The following is a 12,802-nucleotide window of genomic DNA, read 5'->3' on the forward strand; positions in this document are numbered from 1 at the left end:
ATGAGAAACATTTCAGTCAAGTGTTTCAAAACTTTTGACCGGTAGTGTACATACATACACACATACACATACATAGTGCAAATCTAATACAAATCTGTTATCTGTTATGTACAGTGCAAATACAATTCTGTTATGTACAGTGCAAATGTTTTTTTGTTTTTGTTTTTCCAGAGGAATGAAATGGCAGAAGAGGTTGGATGTGTTGGATAAATATAAAAAAAGACTAAACTGTGTATTGCACATAGGTATTGCTCAATGGGGCAATTTAACTGTTCATGAGATGGATAGCCTGAGGGAAGAAACTGTTCCTGTGCCTGACGGTTCTGGTGCTCAGAGCTCTGAAGCGTCGGCCAGAAGGCAACAGTTCAAAAAGGTAATGGGCAGGGTGAGTGGGGTCCAGAGTGAATTTTCCAGCCTTTTTCCTCACTCTGGAAGTGTATAGTTCTTGAAGGGGGGGCAGGGGGCAACCAATAATCCTCTCAGCAGTCTGAATTGACCTTTGTAGCCTTCTGATGTCTGATTTCGTAGCTGAACCAAACCAGACAGTTATTGAAGTGCAGAGGACAGACTCAATGACCGCTGAGTAGAACTGTATCAGCAGCGCCTGTGGCAGGTTGAACTTCCTCAGCTGGCGAAGGAAGTACAACCTCTGCTGGGCCTTTTTCACAATGGAGTCAATGTGGGTCTCCCACTTCAGGTCCTGTGAGATGGTAGTGCCCAGGAACCTGAATGACTCCACTGCTGCCACAGTGCTGTTTAGAATGGTGAGGGGGGTCAGTGTTGGGGTGTTCCTCCTAAAGTCCACAATCATCTCCACTGTTTTGAGCATGTTCAGCTCAAGGTTGTTTTGACTGCACCAGACAGCCAGCTGTTCAACCTCCCTTCTATATGCAGACTCATCGTCATCTCGGACGAGGCCAATGACAGTGGTGTCGTCTGCAAACTTCAGGAGCTTGACAGAGGGGTCCTTGGCGATGCATTCATTGGTGTAGTGGGAGAAGAGTAGTGGGGAGAGCACACATCCCTGGGGGGCACCAGTGCTGATTGTACAGGTGCTGGAAGTGAGTTTCCCCTGTCTCACAAGCTGCTGCCTGTCCGTCAGAAAGCTGGTAATCCACTGACAGATAGACATGGGAACAGAGAGTTGGTGTAATTTATTCTGGACTATAGCTGAGATGATGGTGTTGAAAGCCGAACTGAAGTCCACAAAAAGGATCCTTGCATATGTCCCTGGTCTGTCCAGATGTTGCAGGATATGATGCAATCCCATGTTGACTGCATCATCCACAGACCTGTTTGCTCGATAAGCAAATTGAAGGGAATCTAGAAAGGGTCCAGTGATGTTCTTCAGGTGGGCCAACACCAGTCTCTCAAATGATTTCATGACCACAGACATCAGGGCGACAGGTCTGTAGTCATTAAGTCCAGTGATTTTTGGTTTCTTTGGGAAAGATGATTGAGTGTTTTAAGCAGCATGGGACTTCACACTGCTCCAGTGATCTGTTGAAGATCTGTGTGAAGATGGGGGCCAACTGGTTAGCACAGGATCGAAGACACGCTGGTGAGACGCCATCTGGGCCTGAAGATTTCCTCATCTTTTTCTTCTGAAAGACGCGGCTCACATCATTTTCACAGATCTTAAGTGCAGGTTGAGTAGCAGGAGGGGGGAGGAGGGGGGTTGCAGGAGGTGTTGGTGTTTGTGTGAAGTGAAGGTCAGAGTGGGTGTGGGATGTGAGATTGGGCCTTTCAAATCTGCAGTAGAACACATTCAGGTCGTCAGCCAGTTGTTGGTCCACCACAGGGTTGGGGGGTAGGAGTCTTGTAATTTGTGAGTTGTTTCATGCCACTCCACACTGATGCAGGGTTGTTAGCTGAAAACTTGTTTTTCAGCTTCTCAGAGTATCTTCTTTTAGCCACTCTGATTTCCTTGTTCGGTGTGTTCCTGGCCTGATTGTACAAGACTTTATCCCCACCCCTGTAAGCATGCTCTTTGGCCTGACGAAACTGCCTGAGCTCTGCTGTAAACACAGTTTGTCATTGTTCAACTTTAAATAAGTCCTAGTAGGAATGCACATATCCTCACAGAAACTGATATATGATGTAACAGTATCTGTGAGCTTGTCCAGGTCTGTGGCTGCAGCCTCAAAAACACTCCAATCTGTGCAATCGAAGCAGGCTTGTAGTTCCCACTCTGCTTCATTGGTCCATCTCTTTACAGTCCTTACTACTGGCTTGGTTGATTTTAATTTCTGCTTGTAGGTTGGAAGAAGATGAACCAGACAGTGATCAGAGAGTCCCAAAGCTGCTCTAGGGACAGAGCGATATGCATCCTTTATTGCTGTGTAGCAATGATCCAGTATGTTCCTGTCTCTGGTGGGGCATGTAATGTGCTGATTGTATTTGGGCAGTTCACATGTGAGATTTGCTTTGTTAAAATCCCCAAGAATAATAATAACTGAGTCCGGGTATTGTTGTTCCGTGTCTGTGATTTGATCAGCCAGCTGTTGCAGTGCGGCATTCAAACACGCGTTTGGTGCAATATACACACTCACCAGAATAAACGAGGAAAACTCCCGCAGCGAGTAGAAAGGCTTACAGTTAATAAAGAGCACTTCCAAATTAGGACAGCACATCCTCTTTAACGTTGTTAGATCTGTACACCAACTTTCACTGATGTAAAAGCATGTTCCACCGCCTCTCGTTTTCCCCGTTAACTCCGCAATGCGATCCGCTCTGAACAGCTGGAAGCCCGGCGGATGTAACGCGCTGTCCGGAATGGCTTCACTCAACCAGGTTTCTGTGAAGCACAAGGCAGCAGAGGTTGAAAAGTCCTTGTTTGTGCGGGTGAGGAGATGTAGTTCGTCCGTTTTGTTAGGAAGAGAGCGGAGATTCGCAAGATGAATGCTCGGCAGCGTTGTTAGAAAGCCCCACCGATGGAGTTTGACCAGCGCACCGGCTCATCTTCCTCGCCTGTGTCTCCTGAACAACAAAGCCGCGCCTCCAACTAAAATGTCTAGCAAAACGTCTGAATATTCAAAAACCAGGAAAAGATTGTCTGGTATATGCTCTTGAATGTTCAGCAGTTCGTCTCTGGTAAAACTGACTGGAAAAAGATGACTAAACACAGGACAAACAAACAAAAACAACAATACAATAGGAGCGCTCCACATCATGATGTAAAAAAAAAAATAAATTGTGGCTTTATTTCATTGTGTTGTGGCTTTATGTTGCTCTGTTGTGGCTTTATTTCATTGTGCTGTGGCTTTATTTAGCTGTGTTGTGGCTTTTTTGGGGTGTGTGTGTTGTGGCTTTTTTGTTGTGGCTTTTTTTTTGTTGTGTTGTGTATTAATTTTGCTTTGCTGTGGCTTAATTTTGTTGTGTTGTGGCCAATTTACGTTGTGCTGTGTCTTTTCTGTTGTGTTGTGGTTTTATTTTGTTGTGTTGTGCTTATTTCTGTTGTGTTTTCAGCTTTTATTTGCTTTGCTAATTTGGTTGTGTTGTGCACTTCTCAGCCAGATGGCCACCATAGTAAACCTTTCAATAAATATAATGAATGTCACTGTAACGAGTGGCTGCTGGCACTGATGATGAAATGAAGAACCCAAGTGCAAATTTATTAATAAATATGAAAAACCAAAAAAACCCTAATTACAAATGTGAAACATAAACATGAACTTGACTTGACATAAACATGGCTTGACATAAACTGACAACGTTACCAAACACACACAATACTTGACAAAGGACAATGGAAAACATGAGGGCTTAAATACATGGACAAGGGGTAAAACAGTGACGAGGGAACCAATGAACAGACAGAACTGATAACAAGAAAACCAGACAATAAACCAATGAAAACAAGACACATGAACATGGAGGGAAAACATGAAATCACATGACCAGGGAACACATGACATGAAATATGAACTAGATTTTCAAAATAAAAGACATGAAATACATGAACCAACAAAATACACATGACAGTCACAACATCTTCAAATTTGTAAAATTTTAAGGAATTATTTATTACTACATTTTCATTTAATTCAGCATTGCCGTTTATATCTAATAATCTCACAAACTCCCTGCTGTTATATCTTAAACCACTAGTTGTGATGTTTAGTTTACAAACATTGGTAAATGCAGGTTTAGTGATTGTTTTACTAGAGCACACCTTTGGTCATTTGTCTCCTTGAATCTGAATATACCATATTTGTGTTCATGCAAATCTGACAACTCTTAAACATGTTCACAGACACAACACCACCCACACTTGAGTGCCAAAATCAATGTCCTCCAATCACACTGTCCATGTTTCTCTCCTGTCATTACAGATGTCTAGGCCACTCAAGACACTCTTAGTGGCCTGTAGGATCAGTGAAGCTTCAGTAACCAAGACTGAATGAGGGAAAACAGACATAATGTGCTGTAGTAAATGCATTACTGCCTCGTGGCTATTGTGGAGACCTAACTTTAAACGGTCTATAATTGCATATAAACTACACTGCCTCAAAAGCCCAGTTCTGTTTGTAATCAGCTGTCACTCGTGTGGTTCTGATTGTCCCCACACTTTTTCATTGCATCAAGTCATCTTGTGAGATTGGCAACAGGGTGGGAAATTAACTTTTTAGGCCACCAGTCGCAGTGACAGATGATTGCAGAATTTTATGAGACCATTTTTTTACCATTGATTTTTTTCAATTCAAATGCATGTAAAAACTCACCAAGCATGTGGCTTTGACCATATACAGTGTGTATTACTGTAGAGTTTTACATTAAAGCATAATGTTTTGGGAAAAAAGTATTGCAATCTAAAAAGTTCGCATTTCGGGTGATGTTAGTAGTCATGTATAGAGAACATTTTATTGTGACTCTATGTGCAGCTACAGGCACTTTTCAAATGTCTCCTATCAGCTTGGATGCACATGTACATCACTATCACTCAGAGTGATGGTGACACTGACCTCATCACGTCCAATGAGCATGGTGGGCAGATTCAGCATTAAACTCTGTGAGACACGTGCCATCAGAGGGGCAGGTTTGAATGTTATTACACTATTCACTGAATCTCATCATCCAATCATTTGTCTCCAAAGCACATATAGGCAATGGATTACAGCAGCGGCCGCAGGTCTCATGTATGTGTGGTTAGTCAACCCTGCCAAGCAAGAAATTAGGTTTTGCTGCACAGTATTGCTTTAAGATTGAGGATAGAAATATGACATATAGATAACATATGCCATAAAACCTCTAACCCCTTCACACGACATACATCAGAGACTGAGAAAATGTTTAAATTAGAGAAAAAATAGAATAGACTTACATGATATAACCTGGTTTAAAGGTCAAAGGAGGACAAATGTTGACTGCATTGCCAAAAATGACAAAAAAAATTTTTTATTATTAACTCACCCTCATGTCATTTTGTACCTGTATGCTGTATTTTTCTGTGGAACACAAAAGGAGAATTTTTGAACAATCTTCACACAGCTCTTGTCCATACAACTACAGTTCATAGTGACTGACCTTGTCTGTAAACCCCATAAAAGTAGTCCATACGACTTGTGTGTTGTATTTCAAGTCTGCTGAAGCCATACAATAGCTTTGTGTGAGGAACAGACCAAAATTTTAGTTATTTACATTAATTATATTATTCACCTTCACCTCAATGCGAAGCTCTGAAATCTTATTCTGGGTAAAGTTTAACTATATCGACAGCATGTGGTATGCTGTCAACGCCAACAGAAAATAATTTCAACTTGTTCAGCAGTTTTTAAAAACAATAACGTTTATATAGAAATGCACTTACAATGGAAGTCTATGGAGCAACCTTTGCACCATACACTTGCCCCATGCACGGCACATATCCGTATTTTCAGTAAAATATAGGGGCACTAACAAGCTTCCAGTATGATATTCAGCCATAGCGAAAGTGTCGAGAGTTGCAGCAAACTGCTCTTCTTTCTAAAATAATACGATTTATCACAGCAAATGTGATATTATTTAGTGAAAGTAAAAAAATTGTCTTAGTAATGAGCTCTAATAAGTTTAAATACATATGATATGAAGCTTGCAGAACAGTGTGTGAGGCTTCCTCTGTGTGCAGTGTTTTATTGCATTATCACTCAGTGATTGTACAGCAATTGACAAGTAATAAATACAACAGTACAAGCAAATCATGTAATGGAGAGCACAAACAAACACCAGAAGATGAAGTTGGTGACAGTCCGTTTCACAGAGGTTTAAGCGCCATCCGCAGGACGAACAAACATCACAGAGAACACCACAAAGCAACAGTACTGATTTTTTGGTAAATTATTATACTTACCACAATATTTGAGAATATTAAACAAGAGTAATAATACTGTAAACCTATGGTAACACTTTACAATAAGGTTAAAGGTTAACATTAGTTAACATCATTAGTTAACATGAACTAACAATGAAGCATTTATTAATCTTAGTTAATGTTAATTTCAACACATACTAATACTTTTTTAAATCAAAAGTTGTATTTGTTATCATCAGTTAATGCACTATAAACTAACATGAACTAACAATGAACAATTGTATTTCTATTTACTAACATTAACAAAGATTAATAAATTGTGTAACAAATATATTGTTCATTGTTAGTTCATGATACCTAATGCATATTTTAAAGTGTTACCTACCCTATTTAATCACTGTTTATTGTCATTGTTAACTATCACTTTTTTATTTTCTGCCAATAAAAGTAAAAAGTAAAAGTAAAAAAATACTTTCCATAAGTATTCATTCATCATAAGGGCTCTCTCTGTTCCGGCAGATCCCTGCCGACACATACGACCAATCTCCAGAAACAGGTCAATTTCCCCAAGTCATCTGGACAGCATTTATGAGCTTTAGAATAAATGGTTCCCGGTGCTGCGCCAGATGTAAGTGCGCCCCTTCTGACAAAATGCAGAAGTGTCCGTGCATAGAGTCTGCTGGCTTCCATTGTAAGTGCATGAGTATTATCAGATTTTTGTTGCTTGTTTTTTACAAAATGCAGGACAACTTGAAATACTTTCTATGGTAATCAGCTGTGCAGATGCCTTCAACAGAGCTTTAACACAGAATATTCATTTAAAGGAGTTTTTCGAGTGTACTTTTATTCTCACAGCAAATTGAGTTTGTCTTTGCTTGATGTACTGGTTGACCACAAATCTAAATTTGACCACATTTTAGTGGTTCTTTTTTTTTTTTTTTTTCATCTTTTGTAAAACAAAGCCATTTGTCAGAACAAATGACCAAAACACAATCAAATGCACTTTGTAACACTGTAAAATGAGTTTGTATACTTTCTAATTCTGATAGTTTAGCATTGTAGTCACACAGGAGATCTCATTCTCCTACACACACACGCACACACACACACAAACGCACACCCTGTGGGCTCAGGCCTTTATCTGATCCAGACTGCAATTGGCCTGAGCTGTGCAAGCCTTGTTGATGTGACCCGGTTTAATTAAACTCCATACAGTAGTGCTATCTCTGTGTTTGTCATTCATTGAAGATTGCCTTGGTAATGAAATTTTATTGAATAGCTTGTTGAGACTCACTGAATGGCATGTAATTGAGGCCTCATTTGAGTGTAAACATCTATTGGTAGCACTTATTTTTCTCAGCCTGGAGAAGTCGTGTTTGACTGTGTCTTTGAAATGATCAAAGATAGAGATGGCCATTATGTTGTCATTAGCAGACCAGCTTTGAGATGTCAGGCCCCCGCCGACAAACACAGTCCAGTGTAGAGCACAGCTGGAAAAGAAAGTGTTGTTAGTGCAGTAGCAGGGATGAGAAATGCTATTTCTGGGTCTTTTTGTGTGTTGAGGGTTTGAAGAAGATCATGGGCGAATTATGTGATTCTACTGTCCCCAGCCGAAAAAACTAAACACATTTAGCTGTTTTCTGTGCAGTACAACTACAACATGGAACTGTTTGGGTTTACCCTGTGATACCATGTTCCAGTCCTGGATGCTGATTGGTTAAGCATTCCAGCCATGTTAAAACCACTAATATATAAATAGAACTGGATCGCTGATGCAATGTTAAACTGCCAGCAGGAGGTGAAACTGACTGACAGGCGAAAACATCCCCGTTTCACCATCTCCGACCTGTGGATATGACAGTTGCATTTCGCCCTAAAAACATAAAACAAATAACTCTGAACAAACACTTCGATTATCACAATAAATAAGTCTGAAAATGTCTGTTTGTATCTTACCTCAGTTTCAGTGAACCTGTTTACATTCAGCTGATCTGTTCACTGATGAAATTTGTTAGAGGTAGACACTGTTTGATACAGATATACTGTACATAACTTGCTCTGGCTTTCAAGAAACAGGAAAAATTACCAACTTTAAATAAATAAATAACTGCATTGCGTTGTAGGGATGTACATGCAGATTTCAGATATAAAATCGGTGATTGAATGACAAATGTCATTCTAACTGAGTCAGATTTGTAGCCCTCCTTGCTCGCACACGCTTTTTCAGTTCTGTCCACAAATTTTCTATTAGATTGAGGTCAGGGCTTTGTGATGGCCCCTCCAATACCTTGACTTTGTTGTCCTTAAGCCATTTTGCCACAACTTTGGAGGTATGCTTGGGGTCATTGTCCTTTTGGAAGACCCATTTGCGACCAAGTTTTAACTTCTTGGCTGATGACTTAAGATGTTGCTTCAATATATCCACATAATTTTCTTTCCTCATGATGCCATCTATTTTGTGAAGTGCACCAGTCCTTCCTGCAGCAAAGCACCCCCACAACATGATGCTGCCACCCCCATGCTTCACAGCTGGGATAGTGTTCTTCAGTTTGCAAGACTCACACTTTCCCCTCAAACATAACAATGGCCATTATGGCCAAACAGTTCAATTTTTGTTTCATTAGACCAGGGGACATTTCTCCAAAAAGAAAGATCTTTGTCTCCATGTGCACTTGCAAACTGTAGTCTGGCTTTTTTACTGCAGTTTTGGAACAGTGGCTTCTTCCTTGTTGAGCAGCCTTTCAGGTTATGTCGATATAGGACTCGTTTTACTGTTGATATACATACTTGTCTACCTGTTTCCTCCAGTATATTCACAAGGTCCTCTACTGTTGTTCTGGGATTGATTTACACTCTTCACACCAAACTACGTTCATCTCTGGGAGACAGAATGCATCTCTTTCCTGAGCGGTATGATGGCTGCGTGGCCCCATGGTGTTTATACTTGCATACTATTGTTTGTACAGATGAATGTGGTACTTTCAGGCATTTGGAAATTACTTGTGGAGGGCCACAATTTTTTTTCTGAGGTCTTGGCTGATTTCTTTTGATTTTCCCATGATGTCAAGCAAAGAGGCACTGAGTTTGAAGGTAGGCCTTAAAATACATCCACAGGTACACCTCCAATTCAGTACACCTCCTATCAGAAGCTAATTGCCTAAAGGCTTGACATAATTTTCTGGAATTTTCCAAGCTACTTAAAGGCACAGTTAACTTAGTGTATGTAAACTTCTGACCGACTGGAATTGTGATATAGTCAATTAGGTTAAACAATCTGTCTTTAAACAATTGTTGAAAAAATTACTCATGTCATGCACAAAGTAGATGTGATGGGCTGATGTTTTTGTGTGGTGTGTCTCTGATATTTCTATGGTAGAACTGGAAACAATATTGTGGAGATACTGAAGGAAGGTTTACCTCTATTAGTGCATCATCCATTGGACAGGAGAGGCACAGCTCTCTACTGCCACCTTGAGCATATGAGCTAATACAACTGTCTGTGATAGCAAATAATTGTAGCTTTCCAATTTCCACTATACTTAGCAACTACTAAATTTAGTTTTTTATGATTTTCTACCACATTTTCCTATTACAATTGCATTGGTTCACCTAAAAATGAAAATTCTCTCATCATTTACTCACCCTCATGCCAGCCCAGATGTGTGTGACTTTCTTTCCTCTACTGAACAAAAACTAAAGATTTTTAGAAAAACATCTTATCTCTGTTGTTCCATACAATGTAAGTGAATGGTGACCAGAACTTTGAAGCTCCAAAAAGCACATAAAGGCAGCATAAAGTAATGTCTTCTGAAGAGATATGATAGGTGTGGGTGAGAAACAGATTAATATTTAAGTCTTTTTTTACTATAAATTTTCCTCCCTGCCCAGTAGGTGGCAATATGCAGGAAGAATGTGAATCGCCAAAAACAAAAGAAGAATGTTAAAGTGAAAGTGGAGATTTATAGTAAAAAAAAGATACTTATCATATCGCTTCTGAAGATATGGATTAAAATAGATTATTTCATGCTGCCTTTATGTACTTTTTGGAGCTTAAAGTTTTGTTTAAAATTAACTTGCATTGTGAGGACCTACAGAGATATTTTTTTTTAAATCTTTGCTTTCTGCTGAAGAAAGAAAGTCATAGACATCTGGGATGGCATGAGGGCGAGTAAATGATGAGAGAATTTTCATTTTTTGATGAACAGTTCCTTTAAGTACTTAAGAAGTGAGACTTTCTAACTGCTAATATTCTGTTGCTGTTCTGTGTACACTACTCAAAAGCACCAGTGATTAATTTCTTCTTCTCTTTCTCTTTACTCTAGTGTTCATTATGGGATCTGGCCTACTGGTCTACCCCTTTGGTCTCAACTCTAACCTGGTCAAGTCTTTCTGCGGGGACTCTGACATTTACTACGCCGGGGAGTGTCAGATAGGATGGGGCTACATGCTGGCTATTGTAGGTGTCATGCTCACGCTTTTTCTGCCCTTTTTCGCTAAGTACGCACCCAAAGAGCAGCTGTCACCGACCCCATTGCCCACGCTTTTATAGGGCACTAAAGACCACCATCTACAAATATTCACCCTGCTCACCAATTATAACTAAGAAGTGACCATTCTGGCATTGGACAGGCAGACTGCAAAGTCTCAACATGATTTCCTATGGTTAGTAATGATGTTGTGATGAAGATGATGTCATTTGGGAGCAGAACTGAAGATCTAACCCCCCAATGTCCTGTTTTTTGTGCTGTCATCTTCCTTTATTGGATAACGTCCTTTCTTTCTTCAGTCAGGCTGCAAGGTGAAAAATTATTTTGAAATGGAATTCATGGATTTTGATATTTCTCTTTCTTTCTAATTTATTTACAAGGTCTGCTGTCTCTGTTTTCTTCATTGACAACCTTTAAGAACTAACTACTAAAAACAACTGAGGATAATGGACCATGTTGCAAATAAGTATTTTCATTATTTCATTTGCATTGGTTGCAAAACCAAAAATAAGTGACAATTGAGTAACAATTTCCAATAACATTTTACTGTTGGCATGCAATTAACTCAGAAGACAAGTGGTAGACGCCTTTTATATGGACAACAAATTACACGTCAGGATCTCTGAAAAGATATACTAATGGATCCAACTACTGTAAATGAACTTTCACTAAGTTTACAGAAGCACCTGCAAAACTGGATTAAAACTAAATAAATCATACTGATCAGTCTGAAAGTTTTGCTTCATACAGTTTTTAGCACCTGATATACTGCAGTACTTAGTCAACAAGGACCAATACTGTGGCTTAAGTAAACTAAAATCTTCTCCTTTTTCAGTTAAAGTCCAACTAAAATCACAGGCTTTTTAATTTTTTTTTTTTATTTGTAATGTTTTCTTCACTTTATTTTTCATGAAAACCCTGTGAGAGCCATCAAGGAACTAATTATTGAAATGGCTTCAAACTGCCATATTGCGTCATGTTGACCCTAATGAGGAGGATTCAAACATGAACACTAACACAAGCATGGACTTCTTATAAACTGTATGCTTAAGTGACAACTAAACCACACCAAAACCGTGTGTTTTTCAAATTGTTCGCCCATTTTCTGAGTGAACAGGAAATGTTGTGTGAAGCCTCCATATGGTTTCTTTACTGTTATAACACCTACTATAACTGAATTATTCTGGATTAAGCTAAATCAGGAGCAAGGCAAAGACATGTACTTACAGATGTTCTTAAAGTTGGGTTTAAGTCAACACTCAGACACTATGTTCGGGAAAATACCAACTTCTAACCAACTTGTGCCTTTTGACCATTGCTATTGCTAAGACTTAAAGGAACAGTTCACTCAAAAGTTAATTATTTCATCATTTAATCACCTTCATGCCATCCCAGATGTGTATGACTTTCTTTCTTCTGCAGAACACAAACAAAGATTTTGAAAAGAATATTTCAGCTCTGTTGGTCCTCACAATGCAAGTGAATGGTAACCAGATCTTTGAAGGTCCAAAAGTCAGTATAAAAGTAATCCATACGAATCCAGTGATTAAATCCATGTCTTCTGAAGCAATATAATTGGTGTGGGTGAAAAACAGATGCATATTTAGGTCCTTTTTACTATAAATCTACACTTTCACTCTCAGATTCTGGTGTGGAAGTGACTTTCACTTCCACATTCAGCCACATTCAGCTACCTATTGGTTTGTGTTGGTCAAAGGTAGAAATTGATAGTAAAAAAGGACTTCTGTTTCTGTTCTGTTTCTCACCCACATATATGTTGCTTCAGAAGACATTGATTAATCCACTGGAATCATATGGATTGCTTTCATGCCTCCTTTATATCATTTTTGGACCTTCAAAGTTCTGGTCACCATTCACTTGCATTGTGAGGACCAGCAGAGCTGAAATATTCTTCTAAAAATCTTCATTTGTGTTCTGCTGAAGAAAGTAAGTCATACACATCTGGGATGGCATGAGGGTGAGTAAATGATGAGAGTATTTTCATGTTTGGGTGAACTATTCCTTT

At 39.3% G+C, this 12,802-nt stretch overlaps 1 protein-coding gene across 1 annotated transcript in view; it reads left to right on the top strand.

Moving 5' to 3' along the window:
- The window catches only part of LOC127431874 (LHFPL tetraspan subfamily member 7 protein-like), a 230,322-nt gene extending 218,135 nt beyond the window's left edge, over positions 1–12,187 (top strand). Inside the window, exon 3 of the mRNA XM_051682498.1 lies at positions 10,612–12,187. Coding sequence (XP_051538458.1) covers positions 10,612–10,838 — 227 coding nt within the window. The 3' untranslated portion in view covers positions 10,839–12,187. The remainder of the gene's footprint in view (positions 1–10,611) is intronic.
- Positions 12,188–12,802: the final 615 nt, after the last annotated feature.

This window comes from Myxocyprinus asiaticus, chromosome 4 (assembly GCF_019703515.2).
Source record: "Myxocyprinus asiaticus isolate MX2 ecotype Aquarium Trade chromosome 4, UBuf_Myxa_2, whole genome shotgun sequence".
Taxonomy (NCBI): domain Eukaryota; kingdom Metazoa; phylum Chordata; class Actinopteri; order Cypriniformes; family Catostomidae; genus Myxocyprinus; species Myxocyprinus asiaticus.